This window comes from Xenopus laevis, chromosome 9_10S (genome assembly GCF_017654675.1).
Source record: "Xenopus laevis strain J_2021 chromosome 9_10S, Xenopus_laevis_v10.1, whole genome shotgun sequence".
Lineage (NCBI taxonomy): Eukaryota > Metazoa > Chordata > Amphibia > Anura > Pipidae > Xenopus > Xenopus laevis.
In genome coordinates this window covers 101,470,491-101,486,089 of record NC_054388.1, presented here as the reverse complement: position 1 = coordinate 101,486,089, position 15,599 = coordinate 101,470,491, and the positions used below count along the sequence as shown (strand labels likewise).

General features: G+C 42.9%; 1 protein-coding gene across 2 annotated transcripts; it reads right to left on the bottom strand.

The window, feature by feature from the left end:
- Nucleotides 1–8,146: 8,146 nt before the first annotated feature.
- On the bottom strand, nucleotides 8,147–15,245 carry foxj1.2.S (forkhead box J1, gene 2 S homeolog). 2 transcript variants are annotated; one of them, XM_041578770.1, is made up of 3 exons: nucleotides 15,083–15,245; nucleotides 10,545–11,030; nucleotides 8,147–9,506 (listed from the first exon to the last, which is right to left on the bottom strand). In XM_041578770.1, the coding sequence occupies exons 2-3, from the start codon at nucleotides 11,001–11,003 to the stop codon at nucleotides 8,853–8,855; spliced, it is 1,113 nt and encodes a 370-aa protein (XP_041434704.1). In that variant the 5' UTR covers nucleotides 11,004–11,030; nucleotides 15,083–15,245; the 3' UTR covers nucleotides 8,147–8,852. The 2 variants fall into 2 exon arrangements, with proteins under 2 accessions (XP_041434704.1, XP_018094748.1); XM_018239259.2 differs by having other exon boundaries at nucleotides 14,956–15,091.
- Nucleotides 15,246–15,599: the final 354 nt, after the last annotated feature.

The window sequence follows — 15,599 nt, the reverse complement described above, 5'->3', positions numbered from 1 at the left end:
CTAGCAGGCCCAGCACTAACAGGGCATCTTAATTTCTATTATTTTTGTTAGTCCAAACACTGCCTATAGATTTCTTACTTATCACTGGAAATCCATATTGTCATTGACTTTTTGTTCCTAGCCCTCCACTGATGGCATAAGTCATGTACAATGTACTAATCCACACGAAAACCAACAAATTGTCTTGGGCAGCCCAGAGCATATCGAGCATGTGCAGTGTCACACCATGGACCAAGATCAGAAAGTCATGGAGCTGCAACAGAGAATTTTGTAGGTTTGGACATTTCCTGCCAAAGGGCAGCTCTAGTTAGGGGCTGGTATTATAAACTCAAGGCACAAGGGACATCATATCTTGGTTGGTTACTAACTACCCTTTTAGCTGGTGGTTTAAGCCAAGATGGCCTTTTAGGCTAAGGTTAATGCCAGACGAAGGAATGTATCCCAGGGCGGCACCTGACCTCATTGCACTTGTGACATCAGCAGAAGTGATGTCATGATGTACTGCACATACTCGTGATGTCACTTTAGCAGTATTCCAGACCCAATAACTCCCACCTCTGCCTCTAGATTTTATAGAAATACTTTATATCCAGCAGCAGGGGAGAAGTTTTTTGTATTTTGCAATAAAATGTATTTACCATATATGCATCTCAAGTGCCTATATGGTAAATACTAGGGATGCACCAAATCCAGGATTCGGTTTGGGATTCGGCCTTTTTCAGCAGAATTCGGATTCTGCCGAATCCTTGTGCCTGGCCAAACAGAATCCTAAATTGTATATGTAAATTAGGGGTGGATAGGGAAATCACGTGACTTTTTGTCAAAGAGAAGAATTTTTTTCCACTTTTTCCTTTCCTGGCCCTAATTTGCATATGCAAATTAGGATTTGTTTCGGTATTCGGCCAAATCTTCACCAAGGATTCAGGGATTCGGCCGAATCCCAAATAGTGGATTCAGTGCATCCCCAGTAAATACAACCCTGGCCAGACGGGGTATGAAATTAGCCTTCTGTAATACACAGACCAAAAATCAGCCCTACGTGATTATTATCCTCTTCTCAAGCTCTTTGGGTTATTGTCTATTACTCAGTGGAGTGTCAGATGCCAATGCAGCCAAATGGCTAAAATTGGAAATACACAGGTCAAAAATCAGCCCCTATGCCTGCATTAGCCTCCTCTCCTACCTGCACCCAGAACTGTTGTTTTAGCTCAGGGGATGAGAAACGCCACACACTAATTTTGAGTTTGCATTCCTGCGCCGAAATTAGCTGAATGTGCCTGCACCCAGGCCAACACCATTATTGTGGGTGCAGACAAGAGAGAAGGCTAATTCCCATGTGTATTTCAGCAGGCTGATTTCAGTCCTGTGGGTGCATTGGCATCTGACAGTCCACTGAGTAATAGACAATAACAGCAGCACTTAACCCAAAGAGCTTGATCCTTTCTGACTTAGGCCTAAATAAATGATTCCATGAGATGAAAGAACAATCCTTAGGGGTGTGACTGCCTCCTACATGTTCGTAACAGCTGAAAGTACCTCTTCTAAGAAGCTCCACACTCCCTGGATTCTTCTGATCATGGAGCTTGTACCGTCTCCTGTTGAGCTTTATTTATTAGCCTTTTTTTTTTTGGGGGGGGACCCTTTAAACTTTTTGCTTGGGATGGGACTGAAAGCAATTACAGGCCAATGTCACAGGGGGCTTAAAGCAGTAGACCAGAAATATGGTATCAAAGCGCTCCAAATCCTGCAGTGATGCAAATAATAGATTTCAGTTATAAGGGTTCATTTATTGATGCCATTCCAAAAAAAAAAACAAAAAAACACTTGTGCCCTGCATGGTCCTAGCATACCAGGGGGACCCCAAAATTACAGCCAGCCTGGACCTGGCACTACTTATAGAGTTCCCCTAGCAGATACCATTCTGTGTTTGGTCACTTAAATCCTATATGCAGTTTGTCACTATGGGGTTGAGCATTATAATGAGCCCAGTGTGCTCCCTGGTTAGCCTTATTGCAGCAAGGGGTTAAATGCATGCAGCGGAATGTAAGAAGCAGTTGAGGGAGGCAAGTTCGGGCAGGCCTGGGTGACTGTGCCCATTGAGTGACTGCCAGTCACACTGCCCCAAGAGGTAGGATTTGGGGCGGGAAACACGTGATGGGGATGTTTGTTTTTGTTGAACATTCCAGAGAGGAAGAAGAAATGGTTAACACCTGCCTGGACTTGTTTCTCCGAGTATAAAGGACAGAGCTGCGGCAGTACAGGATAGTCTCTTGCTACTGGCTCTTTTAAGGGTTAATGGAGAAAAGTGCAATAATGTCAGGAGCTCCTCACATATTATATGAAGCGTACATTTTCTGCACTACATACCCTTGCAAAACTATAATATGGAGTCTGTTAAGTAGGGCCTGAAAAAAAAGTGTTTGTAAAGTTCAAAGCAAAAAAAAAAGAAAAACATTAAAACCTGTGTCTTTTCAGTATATTTATGGTTTTAGGTGTCTGACAGGTATTTACAGTGCTACGCAATATGTTGGCGCTATATATATACATGTTAATAATAATAATAATAATAATAATTTATTGACTGATACACAAGCTGAAGAATCCCACGTGGATTTCATTGAGAGGCAAAATCCCCAAACCAACACCAATTAATTTCATACAATGTATAAGATGGAGGCACTATACAAGAGCTGCCACTGCATTTATACAATATGTCCTGAGGTTATTATGGATACAGTTGGCACTGTATTTATTCTGTTGTGTGTTCTGGGGTATTAACCATGGAATTGGCACTGTGTTTATTCTGCCTTGTGTTTTGGGGTATAATACCTGGAATTGGCACTGTATTTATCCTTCTATGTGTTCTGCGGTATTATACATAGGATTTGCACTGCATTTATCCTGCCATGTGTTCTGGGGTATAATATATGGAATTGGCACTGTAGTTATTCTGCCATGTGTTCTGGGGTATTATACATAGGATTTGCAACGCATTTATCCTGTGGTGGGTTCTGGGGTATTATACATGGATTTTGTACTGTATTTATCCTGCTATGTGTTCCTGGTATATACATAGATTGGCACTATATTTATCCTGTTGTGTGTTTTGGGGTATTATACATGGTATTGGCACTGCATTGTGTGTTTTGGAGTATAATACGTGGAATTGGCACTGCATTTATCCTGACGTGTTTCCATTATACATGAAAATGGCCCAGGGATACCTATACTGTATATGAAATTATATTGACCGCCTTATTAGTTTAGAAGTTGGATGAGAAAAAGGCCAGAGGTGGCTTTTATGACACTTGATCACGCTGACCCCATTGTGCTAAAAAAGCTCTGCTGGTCAGTTTATCTCCCTTTTTAGTGACTTTCTGGGCACAGGACCATTGTGAGAGCCAATAAGTAAGAGGGAAGGATCGATGCACCTGCAAGTGGCTGGGATAAGGTTAACTGCCTCTCCGACACATGATCCCTGGCTCGCTACCAGATGAGGTTACAGGTTTTGTTCTCTCACATCTGACACCAGGAAGGGATCCCAAAATGACTGCTGCACACTCACACAAGGAATCATAATTAAACCCGTGTGGGCTGTTTGTGCAGAAGAAACGTTACACAGGATCTGACTGGGTCTCCTATTTGGGCCTCAGCTAAGAGCATTTCATACAATATCTCATAGAGTCTGTGGGCAAACAGTTTGCTCTACACTACACGTACTGATAGTAATGATGTAGTATCTTGTATGGTTGTGTACATACATTAACAGTGTCGGACTGGCCCACCAGGGAAAGCTCCCACTGGGTCCAGGTGTCAGCGGTCCCTCCTGTTCAGCCAACCGTGTGGAGTCTACTGATATCTAGAACTAATCAAAGAGGGATTAATTTTGTGTATGGGGAGGATAATTAATGTTTTTTTCTACATGGATTCATTCTTATTACCCTAGGGCCAGTTCCATGTGTAATACCTTAGATCAGGGGTCCCCAATGTTTTACCTGTGAGCCACATTCCGATTTAAAAAGAGTTTGGGAGCAACACAAGCATGAACAAAGCCCCTGTGGGTGTCAAATAAGGGCCGTGATTGGCTATTTGGTAGCCCCTATGAGGACCAGCAGCCTACGGGAGGCTCTGATTGGCTGTACATCTGGTTTTTATACAACAAAAACTTGCCTCCAAGCCAGGAATTCTAATATAAACACCTGCTTTGAGGCCACTGGAGCAACATCCAAGGGGTTGGAGAGCAACATGTTACTCATGAGCCACTGGTTGGAGTTCACTGCTTTAGATAAAGAGATTGTGGCCAGCCTACCAGTCAGAATTGGGACAGGTTTCAAAATGAAGAATGCACCAGTTATACATTAACTAAACTAAACCCATTAATCATAGGGCACCTGGATAAGCCCCCGACCCTCTACTTAGAGAAGAGAAAGATGTCAGATGCATAAACTGAATAATAGGGGAAGGTAGGAAAATGAAGATGGCAGGAGGATGAAATTCATAGTGCAGGTGTATGGATCAGAATAATTAAGGAGGGTTGAACGCAGTAAAAGGAGAAGGAAGAAATCCCGGAATAAGATCGGAATAACCATCAGTGTGAGAACAACAGAAAGGTGAGTGATGGTATGAATGATTCATTTCACCTTAGTATATTAAATATTTACACAGGCCTGGGCTTTGTGTTGCGGCAGCTTGCGTGTGAGAGAGGAGAAATGCTGGCTTTAGAGTACGGTTTGGGAGAACAATGGGAGGCCTTTCCTATGGTGGGTATTGGTGTGAAGGAGCGCACTCAAAGGTTCTTTTACAAACAGAGATGGGGGGGGGGGCAAAATGCTACTGGCAATTGCTCCCAGTGCCCATAGGTGCAACATTTTTGGTAGCAGAAGAGTTTGAAGGGTTCCAGATCAGGTGAAGGATTTGGGTGCATTGGGGAGGATAGGGTGGCTCATGGGCATGGCCAGGTAGGTTTATGGAGCATTGTGATTCCTCAATGCAATTCTGTGGTCAGTCCATATGACACATTTAGCCTTATTTATCACAATCTACTGCTAAATTAAATACTTTGGTCAACATCTTCTGGGCATGCAAAAATTACTAAATTGGAGGCTGCTGTGCTGAGAATTCTGGAAGAAAACTTTGGTACTGAAAGTCATCAGTAAGACTAATTAAAAGAAGAGATAAGCACAGATATCATTGTACCGAGACAACCCCAGGGTCTGAAATGCCTTATTACCCAGAGACTTTAATTAATCTTGGGTCATTCAGGTCATAGCGGTACCTTTTCTCCCCCTGTGCCTCTCCACCTACACATAAATCCCAATACCTCCCCCATGCCGTGTAATTACACCACGAGTAACTGAGACCCTGCTGGAAATAATTAGCTGTCATCCGCTGAGAGAAGGGATGATCACATAGGACTCTAGGATTACACCGGGAACTTCACATTATGCAATATGACGGAGCCACTTGAATAATCTGCTTAAACTGTAGGTGCTCCTTAGAGTGTGGGAGAGTCAGCCGAGTGACGGGCCAATTATGCTGCTCAAATGAGGGGGGAACATCACAGTTGAAATCCTATAAAACCTCTGGGAATAGGGTTTTCAGCTTTTCTCCAAATTCCCCAGATTGTGAAAGGATTTAGGCTATTGATGAGCTCATTAACATTGGTACTGGCTAATTTATACACAGCATACTCCTGCTGGGACTTTGTGCAAGGGACCCCCAGAACCTTTAGGGCTCTTACACATGAGCGTTTTTTCCTGCGCCGAACGCAGGAAAAATGCAGCATGTTGCGTCTCAACCTGCGTTCGGCGCCTACATGCGCCTGTGTGAGTACAGCCCCATTTGAAATAATTAAATGCGTCTATTCCTGCGCTCCCCTGCGGCTGAACGCCAAAAAACGGAACGCAGGGGAGCGCAGGCAAAAACGCTTATGTGTAAGAGCCCTTATAATGAGTTAAAACTCCAACTTATTTGTCTGCATAAATGCAGAAATTCTGGGAAAGATCTTCTGCTGCAAAGTTCTACTGCACAGTAATTAATGGGATGGATGTTGATTGCTTGTACCTTGTACTTCTATTTATTCTCTGTCTATTTTGCCCACCAGCTCTGCATCCCACACACTCACATCCATTATATTCTTATATGTGTTTTCAGCAGGGCTCAAGTTGGAAACATGGTGTCATATTGGTGTTTCAGTCCATGCATGTCCCCAATGAGGCTGTTGATCACTTCTCTGACTCCCAATTGCTCAAAGCTTTTGAACTGTGCAGTTTTTTAGGGAGCACCTTAGTTTGTTTGGTAGATGAGTCACCACCTAGTAATATTGAAATAAGAATTAATTTAAAATTAACTGTGGTTAAAAATTATAATTTGGAAATCAAATATATTTTCTAAAAATCTAGTGGCAGCCATAGACAAGGCCATACTGCAAGACTGGCACCACCTTTCCCATTAGTAAAATATACATTTCAATTCCTGTTTCTGGTTGGAAGCATCAGTATTAAAGTTCTTCAACTTATGGTCCACCTACATTCTAAACATTCCCCCGTGTACCAGACACCTAACCAATGTCCCCATTCTGCCATATACAGGTATGGGACCTGTTATCCAGAATGCTCGGGACCTGGGATTTTATGGATAACGGATCTTTCCATAATTTAGATCTTCATACCTTGTCTACTGGAAAATCATGTAAACGCTAAATAAACCCAATAATCAGATTTTGCTTCCAATTTTCATTAATTAGATCTAAGTTTGGATCACGTACAAGGCACTGTTTCATTATTACAGAGAAAAAGGAAATCATTTTTAAAAATGTGGATAAAATGGGAGTCTATGGGCGAAGGCCATTCCATAATTCTGAGCTTTCTGGATAACGGGTTTCCGGATAATGGATCCCATACCTGTACTACATGGTATGATATAGAGAACCTGCATGGCAAAAAGCCACTATAATTAACCTAGACATATCAGGAATGGATTGTGTATGTCACCAAGATCCAGCACATCACCGCTCAACTATTGAACACTACAGACTGCAATTTGATTGGATGGGACCATATTATCTGACAGTCTTGTGTACGTAAGTCTATGTAATTGAATGTTTAGTGGCATAGCTATAACTTTTTATCATAGTGCACTTAATGTGTGTACAATAGAAAAATAAACCCATGTTTAAGCACAAAACATTTATAATTCTAGAAAAAAAATGCCTTCCCATGACAAGTGCCGCTCTCTTTAGAATATATGTGGCCCTCCTTGTCTGAAATGCCACACAAAAGAATTAAAAATTGTGTGTCATTTTATACTATAACACCAGTCTGGTATATGAAATGCATTATTAGACCCTGGTCCCTGTACCTTAAGGGTCTTCCATTCTCCATTAGTAGCATAAAAACCATTGGCCAATATATACGAATTGTGCATGTGGTGCTCATGACCAGAATGGTTTCTTGGCCAATGGTTTCTTGGCCTTGGTTGCCTTGAACAGAAATTGCCTTGGGTTAATCTCCAAAAACTACCTGCCCCTCTGATGATTTTCCATGGTGGCTGATTTGTTATATAAAACTTACCCAACACCTTAGAAGTCAAAATCCTTGTTTTTCTGGACAGTTTATAAGTAGTATAAATGAAATGTAACCTCTCACTTGGCTTCCATAATTGAAATTGGACTTCTGTTCATACTATCATACCCAAGAATCATGTGGTATAAGTATAAAGCTTGCATTTAGGTCAAGCACCATACTAACCAATCAAATGTTTCTTGTTAAACAGCCACCTCCTGATCGGAGAGCTCCAGTTTAGGGCACAAAGAGCCCTGCTGGTCTAGGGTTGCCAACTTTGTAGGAAATAAAAACATTTCTTCTTAACTCTATTCCTTCCCTACTGATGATATTGACATCAAGCATCCTATCCTGAACCTATGGCAATCTGACCTGAGCTCCCCAGTGCAACAGGGGTACCCGGGGGGGGGGGAAACTGAAGCTAAATCGTACAAAACAATTGTTCATTTTCATGTCTCCTGTTGCTAATGAGTGTTACAAAAAATAAAACCACACTCTGCAGTTTTGAATTATAACATCTGTATTAACAATTTAAAAAAAAAAAAAAAAGCCATATTGCCACAAATAAAAGGACAAATTGCACATCAAATTGGAAATTTGTATTCCCCTTATCATGCCATACACATTTAGGCTAACCACTCACAATAAGGCAACGTGTGCAGGCAGGTTACCAGTCCTGTAATTTATAACACAACCCCGCCTGCAGCCAAAGTCTCAAGTGCCCTATAATGGAGGCATGGTGTTCTGCAGCAGTTTATTCCCTTTGTCTTTTAACTTCAAAGCACCCAGCATCCTGAAAGTAAAGGCACTGCGGCACATTTATCACCAGAAAATTATTCCCTATTTGTTGGAAAATATCTGTAAAAAATATCTATATTCTCTGCCAGTTACAATAAAGATTTATCTTTCAATATTCTTCTCTCCACAGTTTCTCACAACCTTGCAGTGACCATTTTCCATCAAGTCCAAGGCCTGGAACAGGAAAGGGTTTGGTATTCCACAAAAAAGTGGCAGAGAAGCTCTATAGGTGTCATATGGCTAAGGACTCTCTGCACAGAGAAATGGATGGCAACAAAGTCCACAGCATAGTCTACAAGGACTTATTGGATCCATACATCATGTTATGTTCTTATAGTTGTCCGGAGCACCAATCTCTGTCTTTCTTTTGCAGTTTGGAGGTTGGCAGCTCTTCAAACAAGAGTTCAGAGAGATAAAATGATTGATGACGGTTTCTCACCCCTTTGGTTATGACTTCTGTCTCTGCTAACAAAGCTATAAATAAGTCTTAGGTCATAACAAGGTCTCCACTCGTTCCCAAGGCGGACACTCATAAAGCACATCTTCCACAAAACCAGTTTCACTGTACCACTGCTCCACCACAGGTTCTTCCTTTACCTGCTCCCAGGTCTGCTGCCCTTCAGTGGAGAGGTACCAGTGGTTGTCTTGCATGGGAGGATCCTGCTGATTCATGTCCATTCCTGAGGTGCCTGTAAGGGTGCTATTAAGATTAGAAGCCGCCAGATCTCCTTCCCAGCACATGGATATTAAAGCTGATTGTAAATCCAGATCATCAAAGTTGCTCCCTTGCAGGGGGTCTTCAGGAGTGAACAGGCCGTCCCCTTGTCGTTCTGGGGCTCTTAGTGCCGGCAGGACAGGATTGGGCTTCTCGTACCGGCGAGACTGCCTGTGACCACCGGATACATGCTGCATGTGATGGCTGCTGGGCCTTGAAACTGGTAGATAAGGATGGTGGCCTATGGCCTTGTTACAGCGTGGTGGGTCTAGGTGCGAGGAAGGCATTCTTCTCCTTTTCAGCACCCCATTGACAAACATGTCAGCATAGCGAGGATCCATCTGCCAGAATCCGCCTTTGCCTGGCTCGTCTTTGCCCCTCGGGACTTTCATGAAGCACTTGTTCAGGGAGAGGTTGTGACGGATCGAGTTCTGAAACACAGATCAGAGGGTGAACATGTGAAATAAGACTATTTGTTCATACTTTGTTGTAATCCCTTGATCATCAATAAACCAAGCCCTCACTAAACCCTAAAAAGTTATCTGGCTGCTCTTTCCCACAGCTCTGGCCACCGACATCACCCAAAGTATTGTCCTTCAAAGCTCTGGTTGGATGATGATCCACTAAATGCCCTATCCCTGCAAAAATAAGGCTACGTTTACTGACTATATTTGTTTATCATATGCAGAAGACCCAGAGACTTATAAGAGCGATCTGGGTCCCCTTATAAGTCTCCGGGTCTTCTCCTTTGTGAACTTTATGTTTGAGGAAAAATGTTCCATGCATATACTCACATCCCTTTATATTACAAAGCACTAATCCCTCATAATAACCAATTTATGCCCTTTTCTTCCCCAGATCAGGTGTCTCTCTCCGGCAGAAATGCCCCATTGTGCAGCTGTCTATGGGACCAGTCAGCATATGCTTGACCATTGACAGACACCTGGCTGGAGCTTGCACAAAGACTTGCCATGAATAATGCATGGGTCACAGACAGGAGAGCTGCTACCGGCAGACAGAAAGCATTTCATCTGCTGCCCATCAGTAATCAGCCAAAGCCCCTCAGACGCTATATATGTAGATAAAATGAATCATCAAACCCCCTAAAGCAACACTTAAACTAGACTTATCCCTAGTAAATTATGGCCCCTGGAAATACTCCCTTTTCCACGTGATACAATGGCCCAGCACCATCTTAAATTCATTTCACACACTGCCAGATAATACTATGTTTACCCTAAATACAAGCAGGAACCCACCAATGCTTTATGTACAGACAAGAAGTCAACCCAAAGTTATGGGACGAAAAAAAAAGCTCAATGATCTTGGCTTAAAAAAAAAAACACTGATTGGATGTTGTAAAACTGTATATAACATAAAGTCTCTAAGTATTCAATTTCAGTAACCTTGGCTAAACTGAGCATTCTGATTGGATGTTGGGTTCACCACTGCTAATGATCCTTACTCACCTGCCAGCTTGGGTCAGCATGCCGATAATAGCAGAAGTTCTGTGTGATCCAGTTGTATATGGCTGATAGGGTGAGTTTCCGTTGCTGGCTGGCTTCCATGGCCATGCAGATGAGGGTGGCATAGGAATATGGTGGCTTGACATTAGCATTGGTTCTATAATCCACCTCCTGTACAGGACTGGGGGATGGAGTTGGCAGGGAGGCCCAGGTGGTGGGAACTGTAACTCTCTGTTTTCCAGTTCGAGGAGCCTGGCAAGAAGCAGTATCACCCGCTGGTGGGCTACTTGGTCCCTGAGAGGCACGGGGAACAGGGGGGCGACTGTTGGCGATGGAAGACAAGTCTGTGCTCAAGATGGAGAAGTCCTGTAGCCACTGGAGGTTGGTGAGGCTGTCATCCTCCCGATTGCGATCCCATTGCACAGAGAGCGGGAGTTGGTGAGTGGTGGAAAGGACTGGCATGGTTCTAGGGCAGAAGGCACACACTTTCTACAGGGAGACAGAGAAATGGATGAGAGCTCTATAGACAATGCACAACCAGTGGACTTCATACATCTTGGGGTCTCCCATAGCTCATAACAAGGTTATAACAAGGTTCCAGGCATAACCACCCAATCTAACCCTGGACTTCAGTCCATGCCCCACCTAATGCGATAGGCCACCCTAGAGGGACCAGCCCCATAATTTGGGTATCTTAGTTTTCTACTTTATGATACATTGGATAGTTTTGTATGTGAGTAAGAACGTCATATATCTGAAAAGGGAGTGAAAACACATTATTAAAGGAGTGGGTTTGGGGCAAAAAGGGCTTGACTAATATGGATCAGGGGCATGGCCTATGTCCCTCTGAATATTCTATATGGGAATGCTGGAAGGTAAGTCAGCTCAGAGTTCTATAAAGGATCAGAATGGACTCCCGAGAGACTGGGAACAATCTGGTGGACTTTGACCATTATGGGAACAACATGGCAGCCCCCGGCCCACTGCCTGCCCAGGATCTGTGGTGGGATTGGTTTGCAGTTTCCAGTTAGATTCTAGCTAAGAAGGAACCCTGTGACTCAGGGGCACTGCCTCATAAATCTATCATCTATCTATCTATCTATCTATCCATCCATCTATCTATCTATCTATCTATCTATCTATCTATCTATCTATCTATCTATCTATCTATCTATCTATCTATCTATCTATCTATCTATCTATCTATCTATCTATCTATCTATCTATCTATCTATCTATCTATCTATCTATCTATCTATCTATCTACTATATCCATCTATCTATCTATCTATCTATCTATCCATCCATCCATCCCTCTGGTGAATACAGGAACCTGGTCAATCATTTCTGCTAATAAGCATATATACATACATATATAGTGAATAAAGTACCCCCTCTTGTAAAATATAAGGATATTATAAGTTACCAAGGAGTTTCATGACCATATAAAAACACGAGGCTGAAGGCCAAATGTTTTTATACAGTTCATGGAACTCCGAGGTAACTTCTGATATCCTTATATTTTTAACAGGAGGTACTTTATTTATTATAATACACAAGTTTCAGTGAGTCATGTGACAGAAATGACATCAGAACTCACCGTTTATAACTGATGACATCAGAACTCACCGTTTATAAGGATATAATTTACAAGATATTTATGGCTTTTGTGTATTATATATTTATATTTAACCTCTTTGAAAACCTGCCTGCTCTAGGAGGAATTGTTCTAACCTAATTACCTGCAGATCATGATAATTTGCAACTGCAGCTCTCATAGATTGCAAGCTCTGCTGAACACTGGTTGGTGCCTTTCTCATTACTAAATGAAAATTGCTCTTCTGTCTATACTATGCTATTCATTTAACGTACCGAGCACACAAATATTTTTGTATCTGGAGCAAGTATGGGTTTTATACAGTTGTGCACCTATGCAGGGCTCAGTTGCCTTGTTTGCCATTTGCTCTCCATTTAGCTGCCTCTTCCCTAATGAGGGTAAATATAAGCACATTATTGCCCCCACTGGGCCCTGAGAATGGATCGTCACCTCCCACTAGACTTCACCCCAGAGCCTGTTTGTTGCTCTGCACAGAACAAATAGCGCGTGTTCTGCCTGCTGGCGCGCGAGTCCCTAGGTCTCCCAGGGAGAGACTTTCTATCCGCTTGTTAACCCTTTCCTGGTCTACAGCAGTGAATGACAACACCTTGAGCACTGGCACAGGCAACAGTTAACCCCTGAGTGCTGTTAGTTCAGCAACATGCATCTCATCCTTCCCTTTAACTTGGTTACTCATGGCTCACTATGTACACAGCATGTTCCTTATCTGCATATTTCCATTGATACCCAGGGATGGAAGCTGCCACGCTGCTTGTCTAGGCTGACACATTCTTCATAGACCCTTGTAGACAATTTCTGTATATTTATTATAAAAGTCTTAGAAAAAGACACAGAAGGGCCCTACTACACAGCTATCACCTGAGTCCTTAAGATGTGGGCCAGTGTTATAGCACTGACTCTACTGTGTATAGAATTTTCTGAATCAATATGGCAGCTTCTACTCAATGTGCAGTGAAGGGACGTTACATGCATTTAGCAAGCCTTACCGTCACAGGTTATTTTCTTTAGTATAATAGTATGAAAAAAGATGCATTTCATTAGACAAGACCATCACAGCCCTCCCCAATAAAATGCAATAAGGATATAGCAGTAAAACTTACTGACATCCCAGTTAAAGGGCCACACTGCATTTGCCTGCATCCAGCACCCGTCAGCTCCAGGTGACATGATATAAATTAGAAATCCAACACTGTCTGGGCTTCTCCTGCAAATCTGCCATCAGAACCCACTAGACTTACTATGAACCCGACTCTGGTTAGATAATCTGTAGTGGCAACACAGCAGCGCATACTACTTTATAGGGTCTCAGCCTGACCTGTAATGTTGTAAACCAGTCCTCCTCATAACAACCCACAGGGTATCACGCTGAGTTTGATATAAACCCAGCACGTGTCAGCCGGTCCTGATAAACCAAACAGTGACGGTACAGAAATCCAGCGCTAGCTGAGCCTGTCTTGCTCATCTGGAAACTGCATAAATCTGAGGCTGCACTGATAAACTGCAGTCACATGGCCATAGAAGCCTGTCCTGTTAATCTGATGTTAAATGAGCAGTTGTACCTATAATATGAAGTCAAAGGGTCAGAGAAACCTGTCCTGATAAATTGATGTTGGATAAATCTGTCCCTATGATATGAAGTCAAATGGCCACAGAGGCCTGTCCTGTTAATCTGATGTTGAATGAGTGCCTGTCCCTATGATATGAAGTCAAACGGCCACAGAGGCCTGCCCTGTTTATTTGATGTTGGATGAGCCTGTCTGTAAAATATGTCAAAAGTCAAATGGCCACAGAGGTCTGTTCTGTTAATCTTATGTCAGTTGAGCCAGTCCCTATGATATGAAGTCAAATAGCCACAGAGGCCTGTCCTGTTAATCTGATGTTGAATGAGCTCCTGTCCCTATGATATGAAGTCAAATGGTCACAGAAGCCTGTCCTGTTAATCTAATGTCAGTTGAGCCAGTCCCTATGATATGAAGTCAAATAGCCACAGAGGCCTGTCCTGTTAATCTGATGTTGGATGAGCCTGTCCCTATGATATGAAGCCAGTGCATATTGCATGATACAGACATGCAATACAGAGAGAACCTGTCCTGTTAATAAATTACCTAATGGTATTTGATATTGTACCGACCAAGTTAGGATGTTCCCTTCACAGCCTTGGTCTGCACTGCCCTAGATAACAGTGACAAAGCAAGACGATGTAATGTCCCACAGCAAAGTCAATTTAGCTGGAGATGATCAGTCAGTGCCCCTATACCCCCTGGGCCCCCGTAGCAGTCACATACCCCCTGATGTTGTGCAGTAGGGGAGGTGACACTGTATGTTGGGGTTTTGTATCAGTCAGGAGACCATGTGATGACAAACTGACCAGGCAATCAGTCTAAACTCAGAGCCCTGAGCTGCATGCTGGAGGTTGTAGTTGAGCAACAGAGACAAACAATCTGATCTAATTGTCTTACACTTCCATAACCACCAACCAGGGCTGAACTACAAGTCCCAGCATCCCCAGCAGGACATTTTCTCCAGCAGTAATGCATTGTAATCATCTGACTGGCATCACCCTGTGCTTTTCTGGCAGGTTTCAGCCTGAATTCTTGTTCTTTCTGTATAAGATATATAGTAAAATGCATTCTGTGTTTCTATTGTGACAAGGACTAACTGTAACTGTGTATAAAGATATAGATATGAAATATAAAAACTGCGTAATCCTATGACGTCACCTGCCACCACTTGTGCGTTTTCTCCTTTTAAATTGCCTGACAGTTCCATAAATACAAAGCTGATTTGGCATCTTACCTCTGTAAGTTTAGCGCAGCCCCAAATGAAAAGCCTGGGCCGATAAGGAGACGTGTGTGTTGTGAGCCGTGTCCTGGGATCAATAGACACTGAACCCTCAGCAGATAACTAAGCAATGCCACCTTACCTCCCTGGGGGACCTCAGCCCTTTAAACAGATCTCCGGCATGTGATTGGCTGGCGGTTGCCTGGTATCCATTTTCCGCGCTGGCCAATAGCGTTCGCAGGAGCTTCAATTGTTAAGGGATTGTCTGTCAACTCCTCCCCCTGTTACGGGGCGCAGAATGAGAAGTCACGCTGGCTGAGCCTGTGGAATGTTACAGTTGAGGGAGGGGGGGATTCTGCGGGCAGGACCAAGAGGCGGTGCTGAGAACAGAACCATGTAGTCCCTACCTTTCCCAACACGGCATTTCTAGTGACTTTATTGCCTCCTGTTGCAGTTACTTTTTATTTAGATTCAGGGGTCTATTTAAGATCCAACCTCTGACCAGCCCCCCCCCTCTTCCTTCCTAATAAGTTGATCAATGTGAAGAAAGGACATACATAGTGACATAGTAAGTTAGGTTGAAAAAAAGACACTGGTTCAAGTTCAACCTTTTAAGTCTATATATAACCTGCCTAACTGCCAGTTGATCCAGAGGAAGG

What these genes read in the sequence shown, in the direction of transcription:
- foxj1.2.S (XM_041578770.1), bottom strand. Translation starts at nt 11,003, where the DNA reads ATGCCAGTCCTTTCCACCACTCACCAACTCCCGCTCTCTGTGCAATGG. An exon ending in ATGCTGACCCAAGCTGGCAG is followed by an intron (nt 9,507 to 10,544) that starts GTGAGTAAGGAT and finishes TCTGTGTTTCAG; the next exon opens with AACTCGATCCGTCACAACCT.